Source organism: Syngnathus typhle, linkage group LG8, assembly GCF_033458585.1.
Source record: "Syngnathus typhle isolate RoL2023-S1 ecotype Sweden linkage group LG8, RoL_Styp_1.0, whole genome shotgun sequence".
Classification (NCBI taxonomy): Eukaryota; Metazoa; Chordata; class Actinopteri; order Syngnathiformes; family Syngnathidae; genus Syngnathus; species Syngnathus typhle.
In genome coordinates this window covers 672,347-689,927 of record NC_083745.1, presented here as the reverse complement: position 1 = coordinate 689,927, position 17,581 = coordinate 672,347, and the positions used below count along the sequence as shown (strand labels likewise).

Genomic DNA, 17,581 nt, shown 5'->3' with positions numbered 1-17,581 from the left:
ACTGACAAATTACTCGTTTTCAAATCAGACAAGTAAAAACTGGTCAAATATTTAAAATAACTAATATTAAAAGTGAAGACAATTTGCAATTCTAGTAATGACACGAATTTGATGCACAATTTATCTTCGCGGGCCATATAAAATGATGTGGCGGGCCGTATCTGGCCCCCGGGCCTTGAGTTTGACACCGGTGTTCTAAACGTATTTACCAAGTGCAAATAAAATATGAAGGTCACAGAGTATCGCGTGGTAAAGTAAATTCCAAATCCTAAATGACTATTTGATATTCTGTCTTCTGTACAAGTCCTATTGAAATAAATACTGACCTGGCATATGCGCTACAAAACGGATGGATGAACGGATGCCATGCACAATGTAAATACGACAGAGGTCGAACGGTCCCTCCAAACATTAGTCACAACATTCCGATGGTTTTTCGTTCATTGGAGCATAGAGCTGACATAAACTACAGGCCATCGTAGATGAAGTCAAGCTTGTTTATTTAGGTTAAGTACAACAAAGCTTCATTACATGAACCTTTAGGAAAAGTGTGCACAACAGCTCCACCTCGCTACCCACCTACCTACCATATGAAGAGCACACCTGCTGAAAAGCTGCGATGGGCTCAAGCAAATCAGTATCAGTACAAACAGTGGTCCATCAATCACATAACGTAACCGCAGCCGCAGCCGCAGCCGGCAAAACGCAAACCTAGGCAGGCCTAAAAGTGACTTTTACAGTGGGAAAGTCTTGTTTAGACGGACGGCTACACGTAGTACTTAATGGCAAGAAATGATAGTCATGTCCAACAAAGGAATATTGCACAAAACATGAATAGACGGAGACATGTCATTCAGCCAGTCTACATGAGCGTGACCAGAAAAATGCCTGTTGCAATACGAAAACATTCAAAGGGTGCTTTCCAATACCCGTGCCTTCCTTTCCAGCAGCGCCAGCCATGCTGCCATTGTTTCTCGGATGGCATGGAGCTCACGAGTGAAAATGACCACGAGAAAAACAAAAGCAGAAAGGTTCCTTGGGCTCCAAGTATGAGCCAATGACTAGTTGAGAGATCTCCAGAGAAAAATCGCATTCATACTTTGACTGACTGAACATTATCATGACTTCTTTCCTCTCTTCAAATGTCACCCTCATACTTCATTGAATCGATCCGTCTAGCTATGTGTTTGTCACTGAGAGCTCGGAATGATTACGTGTGACCTTGAACACCACCTACTGCGAATCCCAAAAGATGCACCCTTTTCACACCATTTCCTCACAACGATTGAAGTCAAAAGCCAAAAGAAATGCTCTCAATGGTAGTTTACGGGCGGAGATGATTGGGCGGTGGTGATATGCGAGAGCGGTCGTCCGCCTGCCTTAGCGACCTTTGATTGTCCATGTCGTGTTAAGCACCTCTGTTTTGGTTCTGCTTTGCTTTGCTTTGCTTTAAAAATATGAATCAGAGATGTGATCAACGACAACAAGGAATATTTCTTCATGCGTAGGCCAGATCAATGACCTGCAACTATCGACCTACTTACAATTGGACTTCAAGTCATCTTGACAAAGAGCGAACACGGCTCTGGCTCAAAGGTGACGTCCGATCAAATCAACGGACTTGAATTTAGCAGCTTGTTCATATGGGCTTTGATTTCAACAAACTCTCAACCCGGTTTCTGTTCAGCGTTTCAGCCAGAGGCTAATTTTGTGCCGAAGTCATTTGGGCTACAATTGTATGAAACATTTAGCAACCCACACCCAGGCCTAACCAACCAACCAATCAAACATTTCAATCTAATGGTACAATCCAACTATTTGTGGAGATTTGAAGTGGCACTAGGTTGGCAAGAACACAAATAAAAAATGGTTTTGTGCTAAAGATTGACTTGATTTGTCTGAAGTGGCTCTTCAGGCAGCATTCGAGAAAAGTAAGAAGATAACATTTAAGGAGCTGATAGCTAGTTAGGCCTGAAGACTAATGCTCAATGCCTGCAAATAATGGAGTGGGTGGTGACAAAAAAAAAAAAGCATCTTTAAAATAATCATAATAATAAGCAATATGAGAAACATTGGGCACCCACACCACTCGTGAAGGCAGATGGCATGTACGACATCACAGAGTTAAAGTTTTTAAAGTACAATTATATTTCCTCGCGCACAAATGCTAAACAAAGACATGGAAAAGAAAAAAAGTCCAAAGATGGGTCAAATAGAATTTGGAAATCAAGATAAGAAAAACAAAAATGATCAAAATTCACCAAATTCCTCATCACATTTATGAGATTTAAAGAATTGATTTCAACTATTAAGAGGACAATGACACCTGTAAAATGGTCTATCTGAAACTTGTTTGGCTGAGGTGATAAACAAAACATCCTATTCATCCCAATCATTTTGGAGCTGCTAGAATCCCGGGAGTCATTTCTGAATATTAAAAGATCCGCATTTAAAAGTGCTTCAAACAAAAACGTAAGAAAGCTTGACTGCAGTGTTCGCAAAAAACGTCCCCCCCCCCCCACGCGAGTCATTTTGACCTTTACAGTAAATGACTACTGAGCTAGTATTTATTTTCATTGCACGTAAAAATAGCGCCATGTGAAAATATTACTGAGAAGGGCAAAGTTTTACAAACACACTGGATCATCAGAAAAATATCTTGAATGAAGAATATCAAATGCAAAAGCAACAACACAACAACAACAGTGTTTCCCTTTCAAAGCTTAAGTCGAGAGACAGGTGCAACCACGTATCCAGAGGGAGGGAGGGAGGGAGGGAGGGAGGGAGGGAGGAAACTCCGTCGTGTATTTGGTGAGATGTAAGGAACAACAATGGACGGTGGTACAGCCTCCATTTTTCTAGTGGAGCGCCTCCACGCAGATCTGCTCCTCAGTGATGTCGTCCAAGAGTTGCAAGTCCCCTGGGCTGCACATGTCACTGTCATAGACCTCTGCTCCCATCAGGGCCGCCGCCTCCTCCTCCAAGCCATCTCCTTTGCCCTTAAAACACGGTTGCTCCGACGGAGAGGTGCTCTCCACCGACTCCAAGTCTTCGATGCCGGCGCGGTAGTGAATCATCAGCAGAGTGAGCGCCTGGAGCCTTTCGCCCGACTTGGAAAGCGCCGAACCGATGAGCACCTTACGCCTGGGGTCGGCGCTCTCCCTCTCCTCCATCAAGAGAGCGTTGTTGTGCTCCAACTCCTGATCGATTTCCTGCTGCAGCTTGTCCAGCATCAACTCCAGTTTTTGGGAGCGCTCATCTGTGGGCAAACCTCGGTAGAGGTCGCGGCCTATTTCTTTGACGGCGATGAAGACGCTGTCGTCCAAGCCGCCCTCCTTGCGAACGAGTTTGCCGCCGGCGCCGGTGCCGCCGCCGCCGGCTTGGAGTTGCTTGGAGGGGCTGGCCCCACCGGTGTAGGTCTCGGTATCGCTGCTCTCGTTGTCGGAGGTGTTGGGAGTGTGTTTGGGGGAAGGATCCACCGCTCCTCCGGGCGCCGCGTCGCTCACCTGCTCCACCTGGCGCGTCTTGGGGCCCTGGCGTAGGTTAAGAAGGCGGGAGCTGGTGTTGATAATATGGCGGGTTAAGCCGCTGGTGGCCCGATTAATGGAGGACTTGGCCTCAGGGTCAGCCCCTCGCCGTTCGGTGGCTGCCACGCAGAAGGGGTTTTCAGCCAGGCATTTTTCCTGGCATTTCTTGTGGCAAACGTAGGCGCAGATCATGCACTGGGAGGCCGCCTTGGTCCAAACCTTCTTCTTGCAATATTCACACCAGGTGGGGTTTTGGAACTGGGTGTCCTGGAAATTGTGTCGAACCTCCACCAGCTGCATGGCACCGTAGGCCAAGTCGTCACGTGGGGCCGCCGTGATATGTTCGCGCTCCCTGATCTCTTCGTCGTGGAAGCTCCCCTGCCGCTCCCTCTCTGCCGCTCCGGGAGAGTCCAACTCGTCCGCCGCCAGGTAACAGAAATTTAAAGTAACGTCTCCGTAGCACAACTTCTCATTGAAGCCTTTGTGGGTGCTGAGGCTGCGGAGGGCTGTGCGGCTGACATTGGCTCGAGGCTCCGGAGGCCCCAGCTTAAATGTGCTCTGGTATTCTGCTGAAGACGTTGCCATACATTCAAGGGCCACGTGCTCCAGCTGGAGGCTGACGTGACCCAGGCACAACAAACTGCCCAGCTTAAAGGGATCTTTACACCAAAGAGCCACGTTAAGGTACTTGTGGTTGCTGTCCACCTCAAACACAACAGAGGCCTTGGACCAACGCGCCGTCTGCTTCCGAAAGGTGCTTTCCGGGGATTCCCAGAAGGAGCGCTCTTCCAGGCTGTCCCGTGCGCTGCAGGAACCCTCGGAAACTTTGTCCTTAGCCGAGGACGAGACGGCAATATCGTCGGTGGCCTCGGAAGGCTTGCTGCACTTGCCTTCGGCCGCTTTGACGCTCGTCTTCTCGGCGCCGGCCACGTCGTCCTCGGCGCCTGGCAGAAGAACGTTTTCGGGAGACTTGTCAGAAGCGCTGAGAGCGGATGCTGCGGGCGTTGCAGTCGGATCGAGACTATCGCAAACGGCGCTTTCTGACAACCGGATTTGAGGTCTGGGTGGCACCGGGGGACGAGATGGCGGCGGCGGCGGCGGCGCTACTGTGGGACGCTGCAAAGCGTCTCCTGAATCGTTGCTCGTCTTCTGTCGGGAGGGCTTTGGCGATTCTTTCGGTTGGGGCTTTAGCGGCGATTGGAGGCCCACCAGGTTTAGCTTCCGGTTAAGGATGGGCGAGATGCTCCCGAGAGGTTTGGAAGCCAAGTTGGCCACGCTTTTTTTGGGGCTTTGGTTGACCGCGAGTAAACCATCCTCGCTGGTGCTGGTGGGGCCAACATTCGGGCTGGCTTTGGATTCCACAATCAACTCTTCAAATTCAGAGTCCATGTCTTTACTGTCAGTCATATCAGACAGAGTGGTGATGGGGGCCGGGTCTTCTTCGTAACCCCCTGGCTGGGATATAAAGGCCGCTTCGTCCGACTGCCCGAATCCCTCCTGAAGAGTTCCGAGGGACGGATTCTGCTGGCGCACCGGCCTCTCGTACAGTACCACCACCCTGTCTCCGGCCTGCTTCAGAAGCTTGGGGACTTGAACTGACGATGTCACTTTGACACCTGTGGGGAAAGGACACCGGAATTCATATTCGGACAAGATGAACGTCACAATGTCAACACATTGTGGGATCGATCCGTTCCTTCCGCCCGCCACCACGTTCAATGAGCCGTCTCGAACCTCCGATTGCGATGAGGCGATCGCCTCGCTGCAAGTCTGCCAAGGCTGCAGGGGAGTTGGGTGTCACTGTCTCGATGCTTACGTGGACCACATCTCCCTCGGTGGCAGGCACGTGCCTGAATGTCATTCCCACGCTGCCACATGGACCCTTGATGACCTCCGTCTGTATTCCATGGACAAAACAAAAAGAAGAGAAGGAAAGAAAGACAAGAGTGGTTAGGATTTAGAAAGGATAGCTAGCCCAATACAGCGACTCGTGAAATTGGGTCATTGCGGAAGAGACTTCAGACCACTTTGACAGATAATGGAAAGAAAAAAAGAAAAGAGCATACAAATTGAAAAGCGGGATTAATTGTTACACCTTGTGGAAATGAGGAAAGGCAGTTATGCGTGCTCGAGATGCACCATTTCTTATTCATCCTTCAACTCATATTACTGTCTGAAGAAAGACCAATTCAATTGGAAGGTCAATCCTTTTCCACATGGCAAAAACACCTCTGACTGAGCAGCGGCTATATCGCTCGGAGCCGACCGCTGACATCCTCTCCTTCCTCGACTCCAACTGAACGTGGCAATTTAGTGGGAGATGAAAGAGCTGCAATTAAAGCCCACCCACATCCCGCCTTAATGTCAGCCAGCGCTCACAAGTCACACACGTTGCAAGCGTTGCCACGAAGAGGTGACCTGCTCGGCGGAGGCTCGCTTCTCCCTAGACGTACATGTCACGACACCTCCGACCAAACGCAAACAATTCCATTCGACTGTCGCTGGCCAAATACGCTAGGCGGCAAAAGCCCAACTCAATGGAGTGTGGATGAGAATGGTACAGGTGCTCTGCTATACAAAGACGGACGGACGGACGGACGGACGGACGGACGGAAAAGGAGAGGCAACAGCACGTAGGTTGACTGAGACAAATGACTGTAATTTCCCCTGCAGTCATTCGTTACAATTCGGATGGAAGTCCGCCATCGAGTTAGGGTTGGCATGAATAAGCAAGCGGATGATGGACGCCAGATGGCAAGGAGGGCTTCACCACGGACGGTCTCCATCCACGCCACCACTGCAAAACATGTGGCTTCGGCGCTTAGCATAGATGATAGGTAAGGTTGGCTGCTCGATTACCTGGTATATTGCAAACATTACAAAAAAAAGGGGTCTGCTTGCGCCTCAGATCTCAAGCAAATGTTTGGAATCCAACCCGATGTCATGTAAATGTCAAATGTATAGTCTAAATGTCAAGTGACACGCCAATAAATGCCATGCGGCAAATATTCCAATGACGGTGGATTGTAGAGGTGAAGAAAACCTTGACGACTCGCTCGTCTGAGCTACAAAGTAGCCCTCGCTCAGCATTTAGGGTGTGTGTGCGTCTGTCTCCAGGTCATGTCTAATGTGATCTGGCTTTGCTAGCGCGCTTCCATGAAGACAATAACAACATTTCACTGTGGCGGCCTATTCAGCTTCACATCACACAGAGCATCACTTTAAAGCGCCCTGGCACAAAGACAAACACACACACACACACGGAAGGTGAAATTGTGTCAGTGAACCAGGGATTTGATGTTGAAGCACCAAAACAAGTAGCTTGAAAGCCACCGACTAAAATGAACTGTTCATTCAAAGCATCGATTTTTCTTCCCCCAAACAGACAGTTAAATAGTGCAGAAGTGAAATGATTGAATAAACACTCCAAGCACCATAAATTGTAAAAATGTCTTCTTGGGATGAGGAATTTGGGATTTCTCGTCGGTGCAATTGTTCCACAAAATGAAAAGGTCGCTCCTCAAAAGTAGTCATTGATTCACAGAGGAAAACAAAATGGGTTTTTTTGTATGAACAGCTGCTGCGAGTCCGTAGGTGCTGAGCTGAGCGCCATTCATGGGAGCGCTGCAGCTGCGGCCTACAGCTGGCAACAATGACACCAATGCAAGTTGAGAGAGAGCAAACCTTGGCACATTCCAGGTAGTAATAATAATAATAATATTTGATATTAAATCAGCCCCAACTTTGCTAAATAGTAGAGTTTCATTTTGGAGAGGCGGCGGCGGCGGCGGCGGCGGCCGCAGAAGCACCACCAGCGGCGGCAGCAACTAACCACATTAACATTGACAAAAGCAGCAGCAGCAGCAGCAGCAGCAGCAAGGCAAGCAGCTCCTGGTTTGAGAAGAAAAACGGAGAAGCACCTGCTGGCAGGATGGAAATGGGACAATTGAGCATTACTTTCAGCAAATGCAGCCTCGCTTTTATCTCCACCAACCACCGCAAATGAAAGGTTAATATGGCGGCCAAGCACTACGTATTGCTTTGATCCCAATTGCAAGATTGATGGAAAAGACATTTGTGTGATCTGTTCTTTGCCCGCCGGATGAGACTCCTTTTGACCACGGAAAAAATGTCGCACCTTCTTTTTGCCGTACTGATCAGCCGTGATTGTGTGCTATATTTGGGTCCTTTCATGATCGTCTGTCTTTCTTCCCACGCAATTTTGTTCGTTCACGTATCTCGTAATGGCTCATCCGGAGGCACATGGGCAGCATCTGCTGTTGCTTGGCTGCACATCGGCCCGCTTTCTCCCCGGCAAGTTTGCCAGGGTGCGTGCGTGCGTGGAGTGGAGTGGAGTGGTGGAGGTTGAGCCCATCTTCTTCCCTGTCACTGCGCTGCTCGGTAATTTCATCTAATACCGCATGTCAGATCGATTTGTGTACGCTTATAGGGTAGGAGTCGCTGCGAGGCAAGTACACAGCCATTCCCTGCCATATCCAATTAGCAACCCTGTGCTGATGACCAGGTTGAGGGCTGGGACGCACGGCCGCTAAGCGCTCAGGTGTTTACGTCAGCGCAGCGCAGCGCCGCTCGCTCGCACTAGAGCGCTTTGCTTTGCTTTCACGTCGTCACGTGGAAACCATCGGAAAATACAGACAGCTAGCTGTCAAGTCTGGAGCACTAAACCGACCTCCAAATGTCCATACCATGGCGTAATAATGATACAGCAAATGTCATCATCGTTATTTACACTCACACCCATCCGGGTTATTGAAACAATAATGTGCACGACACCCTCCATTGAATGGTTGAAATATGGGCAGCCTGCCGGGCGGGGCGGGGCGAGCGGGGCAAGGCTCATTTGCACCTCGCAACAGTTGGCCAGCACTTTGCATTCTGCGCTGTGTAGCACAATAGCACAACAGCATTATGAAGTGATGCGCATTTGATAGGCTCACTCCAAAATCATTCCGCTGACGCCAAGTAAAGGCGTGCCGTGCATTTGACCGCACCTTTTCCAAAGTACATTATAGGCTACACATCATTTCAGTTCATTCTACTTTCCTAGACTATGTTGTCATTTCATTTGGTATCATAAAGTTAATACACAGAACTAATGATGGCTGAATGTAATCAGTGTGTTAACAAATAGCCATGATTTTTTTTGTCTCTTTTTGCCACGAGGCTAAACCTGAATTTCAAGTTGCCTTTTTAGCATAGCAGATAGACTTCAAAAGCATTCACAACAAACGGGTTGTTATGGCGACACATGCAAACAAAAAAGGAGCTTTGCCTAATTTGCACTTTGATGAAAAGCAACGCGGGGGTTTGGTCGCTCGCTCGCTCGCTCGCCCACATGATGTGTTTTTTTTTGGTTATCATCATCATTGGACCTGCATTGAGAAGTAACAATCTGTCGTGGCCGTAGCCACAATCACTGGGTAAATATTAGTCGCAGTGCGTATTCTTGTCAAAGAAGAGAGGAGAGGAGACTCAATTTGGCAATTGCATCCCTCGCAAAGGCCGAGTCTCGTCCGTCACTCATGCTCACACGGCCAAAGCTTGAATGAACCATTAGGTCTGTTTGGCTGACGCAATCCGACCGGTCCACCCACCACTACGTACGTAGGTTGTTGCAGCCAACTCGCCTCAACTGTTGGGTTCAAACTCTGCAATTGTGCGAGCATTTGACCACATCATTTCGGTGACACCATTTGTCATTTGAATTGTATTGTTTGGTCAAGAGCACGAAAATGAAAGAGCGTATACGCTCAGTGAGGGTCATTGCTCAACGTTTCAAAATCATACTCTGGCCTACGTCAAGCACTGACGTACGTAGTAATCCAATTGAGATTGAGATCCTGCCTGCCTGCCTGGCTGGTTGGCTGGCTGGCTGGCTGCCGAGCTGTAAGATAAGAGTCAAGGCAACCAAGTGATGCATACAAACGACCGCAGCGGTTTGAAAACAGTCCATGCAAGGATGTTGATTTAAACCACTCCGTGTTGTCGGTGAGACAATGATGTGCTCAGGAAGCGAAAAAGCAAAGACTGACGGAAAGGGCCAAGCGCGTGAGCAATCATTCATCAGAAGAGCCAAAGTTAAGTCGACGGCTAGTAACGTGTCATTTGTTGACTGATGAGAGCACATGCTAGAGGATCAACAAAAAGCTTTCCCAATGAAAATAGCAGGAAACGAGTAATGCGCTTGGGCCGCGCTCGGTCATGCACAAAGCGCCAGCTCAATTGAGAAGAATTGATCAGGGGAAGAAGTGATAAGAAGCAAACAAAAACACCTCTCGTCTTTAATCTCATTTTCAGCGTGCGCCTAGCCATTGTCAAACACAATTAGAATAGGCCATATCATTGACACGGAAAAAGGGAAACAGATGACAAAGGCGTCATCCGTCAATGGACGGCAAATGGAAAATGAGCAGAGCTGCTGATGGGATCCGTCCGTCCGACCAGACAATGCTGTTCCATTCTTGGACTTGTACAATTTGTCGCTAGGGTTCCACATATTCAAATGGCAAAATGAACTGGACCATCTATGACACAGTATTTAAACGTAGTTATTTTGAACCATTCATCATTTGGAGCCTGTCTCCGATGACGATTAGGGACGGAGCACGAGGAGGCCATTGTGAAGAGCACTTGATTGGTAAATGGATTACAAATGCGGGGCTCGCTCCAGATTGCCCCGAAATGGCCAGCCACACTCGGCCCCGAAAAGATTAGACAGCCCGAGGAATCGATTGATTTCCGTTCTTTTTTGGGGGGTTGCCGACGCACTTCTAATGTCGTTTTTGACGTCCTCTTTTAGTTTTAGTTCTTTGAGTCATGTTCATACTCTACGTTTCATTTTTCAATTGAAACATGCATGCGAGCAAGCCGTGGCATCATCCATTTTGTGCACGGCGCACGCACACCCAACGGGTTGGTCAAGTCCAATTCCCAGAGCCGACAAGACATGTCATTTGACTAGGATCTGTTCAATGAACTGGAACAGACGTGCCTGTTCCCCCCCATCCATCAAGCCAACGTTATCAAGGTTAGAAAATGGATCCAAATGGTGCACACAAAGTGACCTTTTCATTCGATATTGAAATCCCTCATTGTTTGTCTCTCGCCGGGCGGCCATCTTTCATCGAGTGAGTGTCAGATTAAAGACGGAGTGGAACATCAAACATATGCCTGATGGCGAAAGGCGGCTGCTGCTGCTGCTGCTGCTGCAGCATACGTTTGTGCACGGCGGAAAGGCTTCGTGGGAGAAGCTGCCCACACAGCCCGACTCGCTCGTCTTGCTTTTGGGTGACAGCTGTGCACGAGACACTTGAGACACAAAATAACAGGAGAAAAAGAGGCACGCTCACATTGCACAATTCAACAAGGGTCCAAAGGCAAGAAAAATGTCCGAGATTCACCATGCCCACGCTGGCGTTAGAAAGAAATATCAGCGACGTCTTCAACGAGTCGACGTCAACTCGACTATCGTCGTGTGACATTTTCCGTTCCAATTTGCGGCCGACGATATGAAAGAAAGGTGGAGCTAGATTTACAATCAAATGAATTTGAAAGTGCGTCTCCTCAAAATGATCACGTCAAGCAACGCCTCGTGCAAATGAGTCGAGGACTATCACGTTTACCATATGTCACCGTGAACCAACGGATGGACAAAAGCTCTTACAAAATGGCATCAAAAGCTAAAGTCGTGTCAAGCGATGAAGTGTGCTGGACGAAAAACGACAACAACTGCATTTCAATGGCTTGTGTGAAAAGAGTGCCGGATTCAAACATAAAGGCAGCAACGGAAATTTGATTGATAAAATCGAGCTGCACCTGAAAGCGCGCTTATCACTTGGTCTCGGTTATTGCTATCAAGCTCCTTGGGTGGCAAAGCAACGACAACGACATTAAGGGCACCGTGGATTACAAAGGGTGGCTCTCCCTAAACGCACACGCACACATGAACTAATCAACTTTGGAACCTGACCAAAACATTGAGGAGATGGTTTGATTTGATTGAATTTCTGATTCAACCTGCACTATACCCGTGGGGGGGGGGGAACAGTATTGCATGATGATGATACGATGATGTAAACTAGCTCCACTGGTAAAGTGTCTTTCAAAAGGGCTCAACGACTGTGTTAAAAAGAAGAAAGCTAGATAAGATGGATGGATGGATGACCTTTTCCAGGTGCCAAATGATAAGTTGTCTTGCTGGCCACACGCTGCTGACTACAAACAGCTGATGAATGCCACCCTGAATTGGCTTCTCCATACATCAACCGAGCCAAAAAGGTGCTGCGCCGCTGATATGGCCAGTGTCACGATGGCAAACTTCAAATAAGTGCAATACAATAACTTGAGAGTGGGTCAAGGCTTAGGCCATCGTACGTTCACAGTGAGTCGCCGTACTGTCACGCAAGCCCAATTCGAGACTTGGTCCAAAAACAACGATTGGAAGTGCTGAATTTTCTCAATCATAGCAGCGGTACAAGGGGAGGAAAAGGAGAAGTTAGATTTGACTGCCACCTCCTGGACAAGAGTTCAACTCCTCAAATGAGCAATGGCTAGCTTGACCGTTTGAAATGTCACTTGCGCATGTGAGGAAAGGACAGCAAAATGAAGGTTTGCAGCAGGAGCAGCCAGTAGTTAGGGCTGGCATTTCACACTCAAATGCCTGCAGCGATAACTGTGCTGCCTGCCTGCCTGCCTGCCTGCCTGGAAATTGCCGCAATTAGAAAAGGTTTGCTCCGGGCCTCCAAATGTCAACAATGGGATAATGTCATGAGTGGAAAATCGCCTTCATGTATTAATGTGTCAATAACGGCGGGCGGGCGGGCGGGCGGATGGCTGCTAGCCAATCCATCCATCCATCCATCGCATCCGAGAAGGAAGCAATTGGGTTACAGCGTTCATGGGTCTCTTTTTGATTTGGCAGCGCGTATTTCAAAACTTTCTTGCAAGTAGACTTGCTGTTGCTCTTTCCCGGCCAGCCAAATGATTTAGTGCTTAACGTGCCTAATCCTACAATGAAAAACATATCCCGACCACATTACTATGTCTCACAGTGTTTGTGCCTTTGTTTTTATATCCTACCAGCATAGCAAGAAAAAGAAAGGGGAGGGGGGAAGAAATGGATGGTCTCACTCGTTTAATGGAGCTTCGGGTCTTCTCCTTCCACTGGTGGCTGCTCAGCTCCAGAGTGCAGTGAACAGAGGTTTCTCGCTCATATGAGCCCAGGATGAAGAGTCTGTGGGACGAGGGCAAGTATTAGGCAAAATATCCGGCGGCGTATCCATTTTCATTTCTGGATAATGGCCGTATCCACGATTCTTTCACTAAAACTGCACGTCAGTCTCGTGGAATCTAGAGCTTGTCTCCAGCCTGTGAGCGAGGTCGTGCTCTATAAATGTCCTGCAAAGTTATTGTGAGCGGGCGAACGAGCGAACCGGCGAGCGCTAAGGTCAGAGCGGTCAGAGGTTTTTGCACTGGCCTCCTGAGCCCAGTAGAGGGCAGCATTTGCCAAGAAATATGCTGTGCTTGCCAACAATACATCTTTTCCTCCCAATTGTACAGCTTAGCAATCATCACAAAGTGGAGCAGGTAGCCTGTCCACATTTCTTTTTAGCCAAATTTGTTTCTTTTGAGATGGTAACCTTCTTGCTGTTTTATCTCGGAGCGGCATTCGGGAGGCACACTTAGTCATCCTCCTTTTCAGAAGCCTACACAGCACAGCGAAGTTGCAAAGTGCACACCTCCTACTCACGATGCTTGTTGGTGTGCCAGTGTCCTTGCAGGTCTTATATCACAACACCCAATTTTGGCTCCATAAGAGCAATAATTAGGTTAATAGCAGTGACGTGCGCCGGGCTGAGGTTGGTGACTGCTGAGGCCAAGCTCCATTTTAACCAAGCTCTACGCATGCAGATTTTTTTGGCCCACGGAGGTCCGTGACGGAAGAGGGCAAGGCAATTGGATTGTAATGGACAGAACATTCATTATTGATCTGATCATTGTGCACTCTATCCACCACACTCGGAAATGCTTGACACCATCAGACTTTCCAACACCACTTATCTGTCTGTTGCGGCTAGGCTAGGCTAGGCGCGGCTACACAACCCTAACCACAGGCGTCAATGCACACAATCCCATTGGCACGCAAGATGGAGGGAGGGATGGTGGCGGTGACTTTTACGGGGCCTTTGTTGTGTGTGGAAAGCCTTTGGAAGTCCATTGTCTTGACAAGACAATAAAGGAATGGCTTGTTCAGATATCAATGCTTGCTGTTGTTTTTTTACATTTTGGAATCAGTAAAGCAGAGTTGGTTTTAAAATAGAACAAATGAAATCATGGATTGCGCTCATTTGCTGACTGACCTGCTACATTCAATAAGAGTAACTTTGAGACGGCCTTCCACGAGTCTGCTGTCCTGGACTGACAATTCAAAGTCAGAGGTCGAGCCCAGACTTGGCTGCACTTGGAATGGGAAGAAAGGCTTGTATCTGCAAAGAAGCAAAGAAATCATTCAAAATAATCATGATCATCACATGAATAAATTGTTCTTCTTTGAACAATATTATTCAAATGTTAGCAAATTTGGAAAATAAATCTATTAAAATAAATAAATAAATAAAATATTTATTCATCACTCATTTTATTTATTTATTATTTATTAGTTATTGTTTGTGCCTTCTTGTTTTTTATTTTGTGTCGTCTACTTGTATGTTTATCGTGTACTGTGTCTCGTCACCGTGGGATGGAGGAAACGGAATTTCGGTTTCTTGACATATGAAGCGATTGACAATAAAGTGACTTTGAACTTGCAACTTGTATGGCCAGCTTTGCCCAGCCCTGGCCTGCCCTGGTCAGCCCTGGCCTCCACGCGACACGACGACCATTCGGGTCCCATTAAATCATCTTCCTACACTCACTTGGAGGTGATTGACATCCTTACACCATCACCGCGGTCAGCTGGATATGTGGCTCATAATTTAACATGCATTTTTAATTCAAAGTCATTTGACGCTATTGCGATGTCATGGACGCACTAACCCTACAACACAACTAGTAACAGAACGCAACATGATCCACTCGTATACTGTTGGAGTCACATCAACCTTTTTGGAGCTGATGACAGAAGGCAAGCAAAGCCAAAGGTCATTGCCAAAGGACGGGTAATACGTTAGACGTGTTCGTCAACGTTTGGCAAAAGTTGCATATTATGAGACGTTGTCATTCAGCTGGCATTTCACCAACCAAAAGTGATCAGTCACAAAAGGTTCATGAGTTCAACTTGAACTTTCTTCTCTGCTGACCACCTACCTGATTTTGTAGTTGGGTAGTGTGTGCTTCTTTTTGATGACCCGTTTGAGTTGGTTGACGATGATGGAGGTGAGCTGAGGAAGAGGCCTGCCTTCAAACTGGGACTTGACCTCAAAGTCCACCAGTGGGTCCTCGAGGAAGGTGAAGGACCAGTGGGTGAAGGGCACGCGGGTGAACTGCAGCCTGAGTTTGCCCACCACGCGCCTCATTTTAACGAACAGGTAGGCGGACTTCCAAAACACCAAGTCCACGTCAATAGCAAGGTGGAAGCCGCCGTTGTACTCAATGTCCACCTCAAAGTTGAGTTCCTCCGGCATGCCGTCCTCGTTCATATGCACCGGCTTTATGAGTTTGGCCGTGTTGAAAACCGGAAGCGAATTACCTAAGGAAATATCTCGTAAGCTAAGTCCCTCTAGCAGCCGACCTGCTGTCTTGGTTTGCAGCAGCTCCTCAAACTCTACCTTGATCTTTTTGGTGAGCCAGTGTCGAACGACGGGAGTGTCCCGCAGCTCCCTGAACAGGAATAAAAAGATAGCATTGAGGAAATGACACGTTTCGGCCTTGTCCGCATCAACAGAGTCGCCGTGCGGCGGTGGCGCCGACTGTGGTGGTGGTGGTGGTTGTTGTTGTTGTTGTTGTTGTTTGGGGCTGCCACTGGTCACTGCTTCCTGCTGTCTGGTTGGGGGGGCCTCTTGCGACTTGCAACCAGCAGAGGCTGTGCTGTCCTGCAGCAGCGGCGGCGGCGGCTGCGGCTGCTGCTGCTGCTGCTGCTGCTGCTGCTGCTGCTGCTGCTGCTGCAGATGGCCCGGATCGACATGCTGGCAATTCAAGTAATCCTTCAATGCGTTATCAAGCACTACTTTGGCGTACTGCTCGCTCCTCCCGATAGGCTCTGGGCTCCTCCGGTAGATCAACAAGAACTGCAAAATCAATGTAACGACTGCTCCAGACAAAGCCGAAATTAGGATTAAGTAAATCATTTCGAGCAGCTATCTCGTTGGCCTCTCTCCGTTCAATGCTAATCATTACCAATGCTTTAGTCGTGGTAACAAAGCAAGTTCCACCTGGTCGCTTTCGAAGCTGCCATATCGTCTGCTTCTTTACGGAGCTTGGGGATCTCCATCTGATTGGACGAACGCCTTGACGTCACTCGGCGTCATGACGGAAGCAGGATGCGCGTCTGTCTTGTGGCGTTCACGGGAAATCGGATTGAACGCAATTGCATGAGAGGGAACCCCTTTCACGTTCAACATCAGCCGAATCATTACAAGAACGATTTACGACCCACCCCATCCATCCATCCATCCATCCATCCATAAACCGAACGCAGTTTCATCAACCAGCTTGTTCATAGGGGAGTAGAGGAAAGAGACGAAAATGCAAAGGCCGCGATATGAAGACAAAAGAGACGAATAGCCGACCCTAAGAACACAATGACGTACAAAGCAGGGACGTCATGTTAACCAAATGAGCATTTTTTCTTTTCCCCCCTCTTATTTACCTATTTTACGGTATCTTGTAATGCTTTCTTTAGTAACCTAGGAATTACTTTGTCTATCAATGCCTTAATTGGTTTTATTTTTTGCAATACTATTAGTTTATGAAGTTTGCCAACACAGGGTTCGCGGCCCTATAGTGGTCCGTGGCGGTACTGCATGTGGTCCGCGAAATTGGAAATGGAAAATAATTGTAACATTTTTATAGTTAGACGTGTTTATTCTATACTACTCACAGAAATGACATAAGCATGCACTTCAGGCGGACAACGAGGTAGATGATGAGCCAAGTAGCTCAAATCAATACAGCAACATAAGAAATCCTCTTAGTTTACGTGCAAATGGACTGAGCTCCAAATGCTGACTGCTGCTTTGTTCTTTTTTGTCAGCCAAGAAGCTGTAAAAAGTCCATCTCCAACGCCAAATAGCCAAGGCGGATTTGGAAATGGAATATCTAAAACCTGAGGTTGACTAAATCATGAACCGACCGTGATTGTGGCCTATATAATGAAGCATGCAATGGGGAGGGTGAATAAAGAAAGAAAATGATCTAAAGGAATTCAAGGTCTCAAGTTCGGTGGAGTAAAAACTCTTCAATTGTTGTCGTCTCTCATTTTTGCTCCAAAAACTCGAGAAGGCCTTTCAGATAGAAAAGCACAGCAAAAGGCGTGCGTAGACAGTAAAGACTTTTAGAGCATAATAAAAAGGCAGCAACGGCAACATGTATGCACACGCAAAGAATGTGTAGCTTCCTCAGTTCCCCGAAGCTGTTCACCTGTGACTTTCCTCACCTGCCTCTGTCCTCTACACCAAAAACCGGAACTCAGCACAGGCGGGAGAATTTGCGAGAGCACACCGAAAAGTCGGATGAGTTCACATGCACACAGTTGACTAAGGAAGGAAGGAAGGAAGGAAGGAAGGGAGGAAGGGAGGAAGGAAGGAAAGATGCACTTGCGATAACATTTCTATGGTCTTTTCTCACATTCTCCTCCTCAAACAATCTTCATTTCTTTCACAATTTGTTTAGGAGGGTGAGGTGCCACACCTCGCCTCGCCTCCCCTCGCTTCCAAAAGTGTCTCTCTTCAAAGCTCAGGAGCAATTCAATAGTCTTGAGAAGGAGGACCCTCCCACTCAGTTCCATTTTGAACATTTTGGAGGAGCATAAATCAGAGCTTACCTACCTGTTGGTTTGGAAGGGGCTGGTTTGCTCGAGGGTGCAGCCGCTGGCTGGC

General features: G+C 47.8%; 1 protein-coding gene across 2 annotated transcripts; it reads right to left on the bottom strand.

Annotated features, from left to right (window-relative positions):
• Nucleotides 1-483: 483 nt before the first annotated feature.
• Nucleotides 484-17,581, bottom strand: pdzd8 (PDZ domain containing 8). 2 transcript variants are annotated; one of them, XM_061285200.1, is made up of 6 exons: nucleotides 15,314-15,453; nucleotides 14,853-15,234; nucleotides 13,907-14,032; nucleotides 12,678-12,780; nucleotides 5,262-5,424; nucleotides 484-5,143 (listed from the first exon to the last, which is right to left on the bottom strand). In XM_061285200.1, the coding sequence occupies exons 2-6, from the start codon at nucleotides 15,182-15,184 to the stop codon at nucleotides 2,859-2,861; spliced, it is 3,009 nt and encodes a 1,002-aa protein (XP_061141184.1). In that variant the 5' UTR covers nucleotides 15,185-15,234; nucleotides 15,314-15,453; the 3' UTR covers nucleotides 484-2,858. The 2 variants fall into 2 exon arrangements, with proteins under 2 accessions (XP_061141184.1, XP_061141183.1); XM_061285199.1 differs by having other exon boundaries at nucleotides 14,853-17,581.

Excerpts from the sequence above, each read along its gene's own strand:
- pdzd8 (XM_061285199.1), bottom strand. The coding sequence starts at position 15,832 with ATGATTTACTTAATCCTAATTTCGGCTTTGTCTGGAGCAGTCGTTACA. Across the intron at positions 14,033-14,852 it reads CTACCCAACTACAAAATCAG|ATACAAGCCTTTCTTCCCAT; the intron begins GTAGGTGGTCAG and ends GCTTCTTTGCAG. Across the intron at positions 5,144-5,261 it reads TCGCCTCATCGCAATCGGAG|GTGTCAAAGTGACATCGTCA; the intron begins GTTCGAGACGGC and ends CTTTCCCCACAG.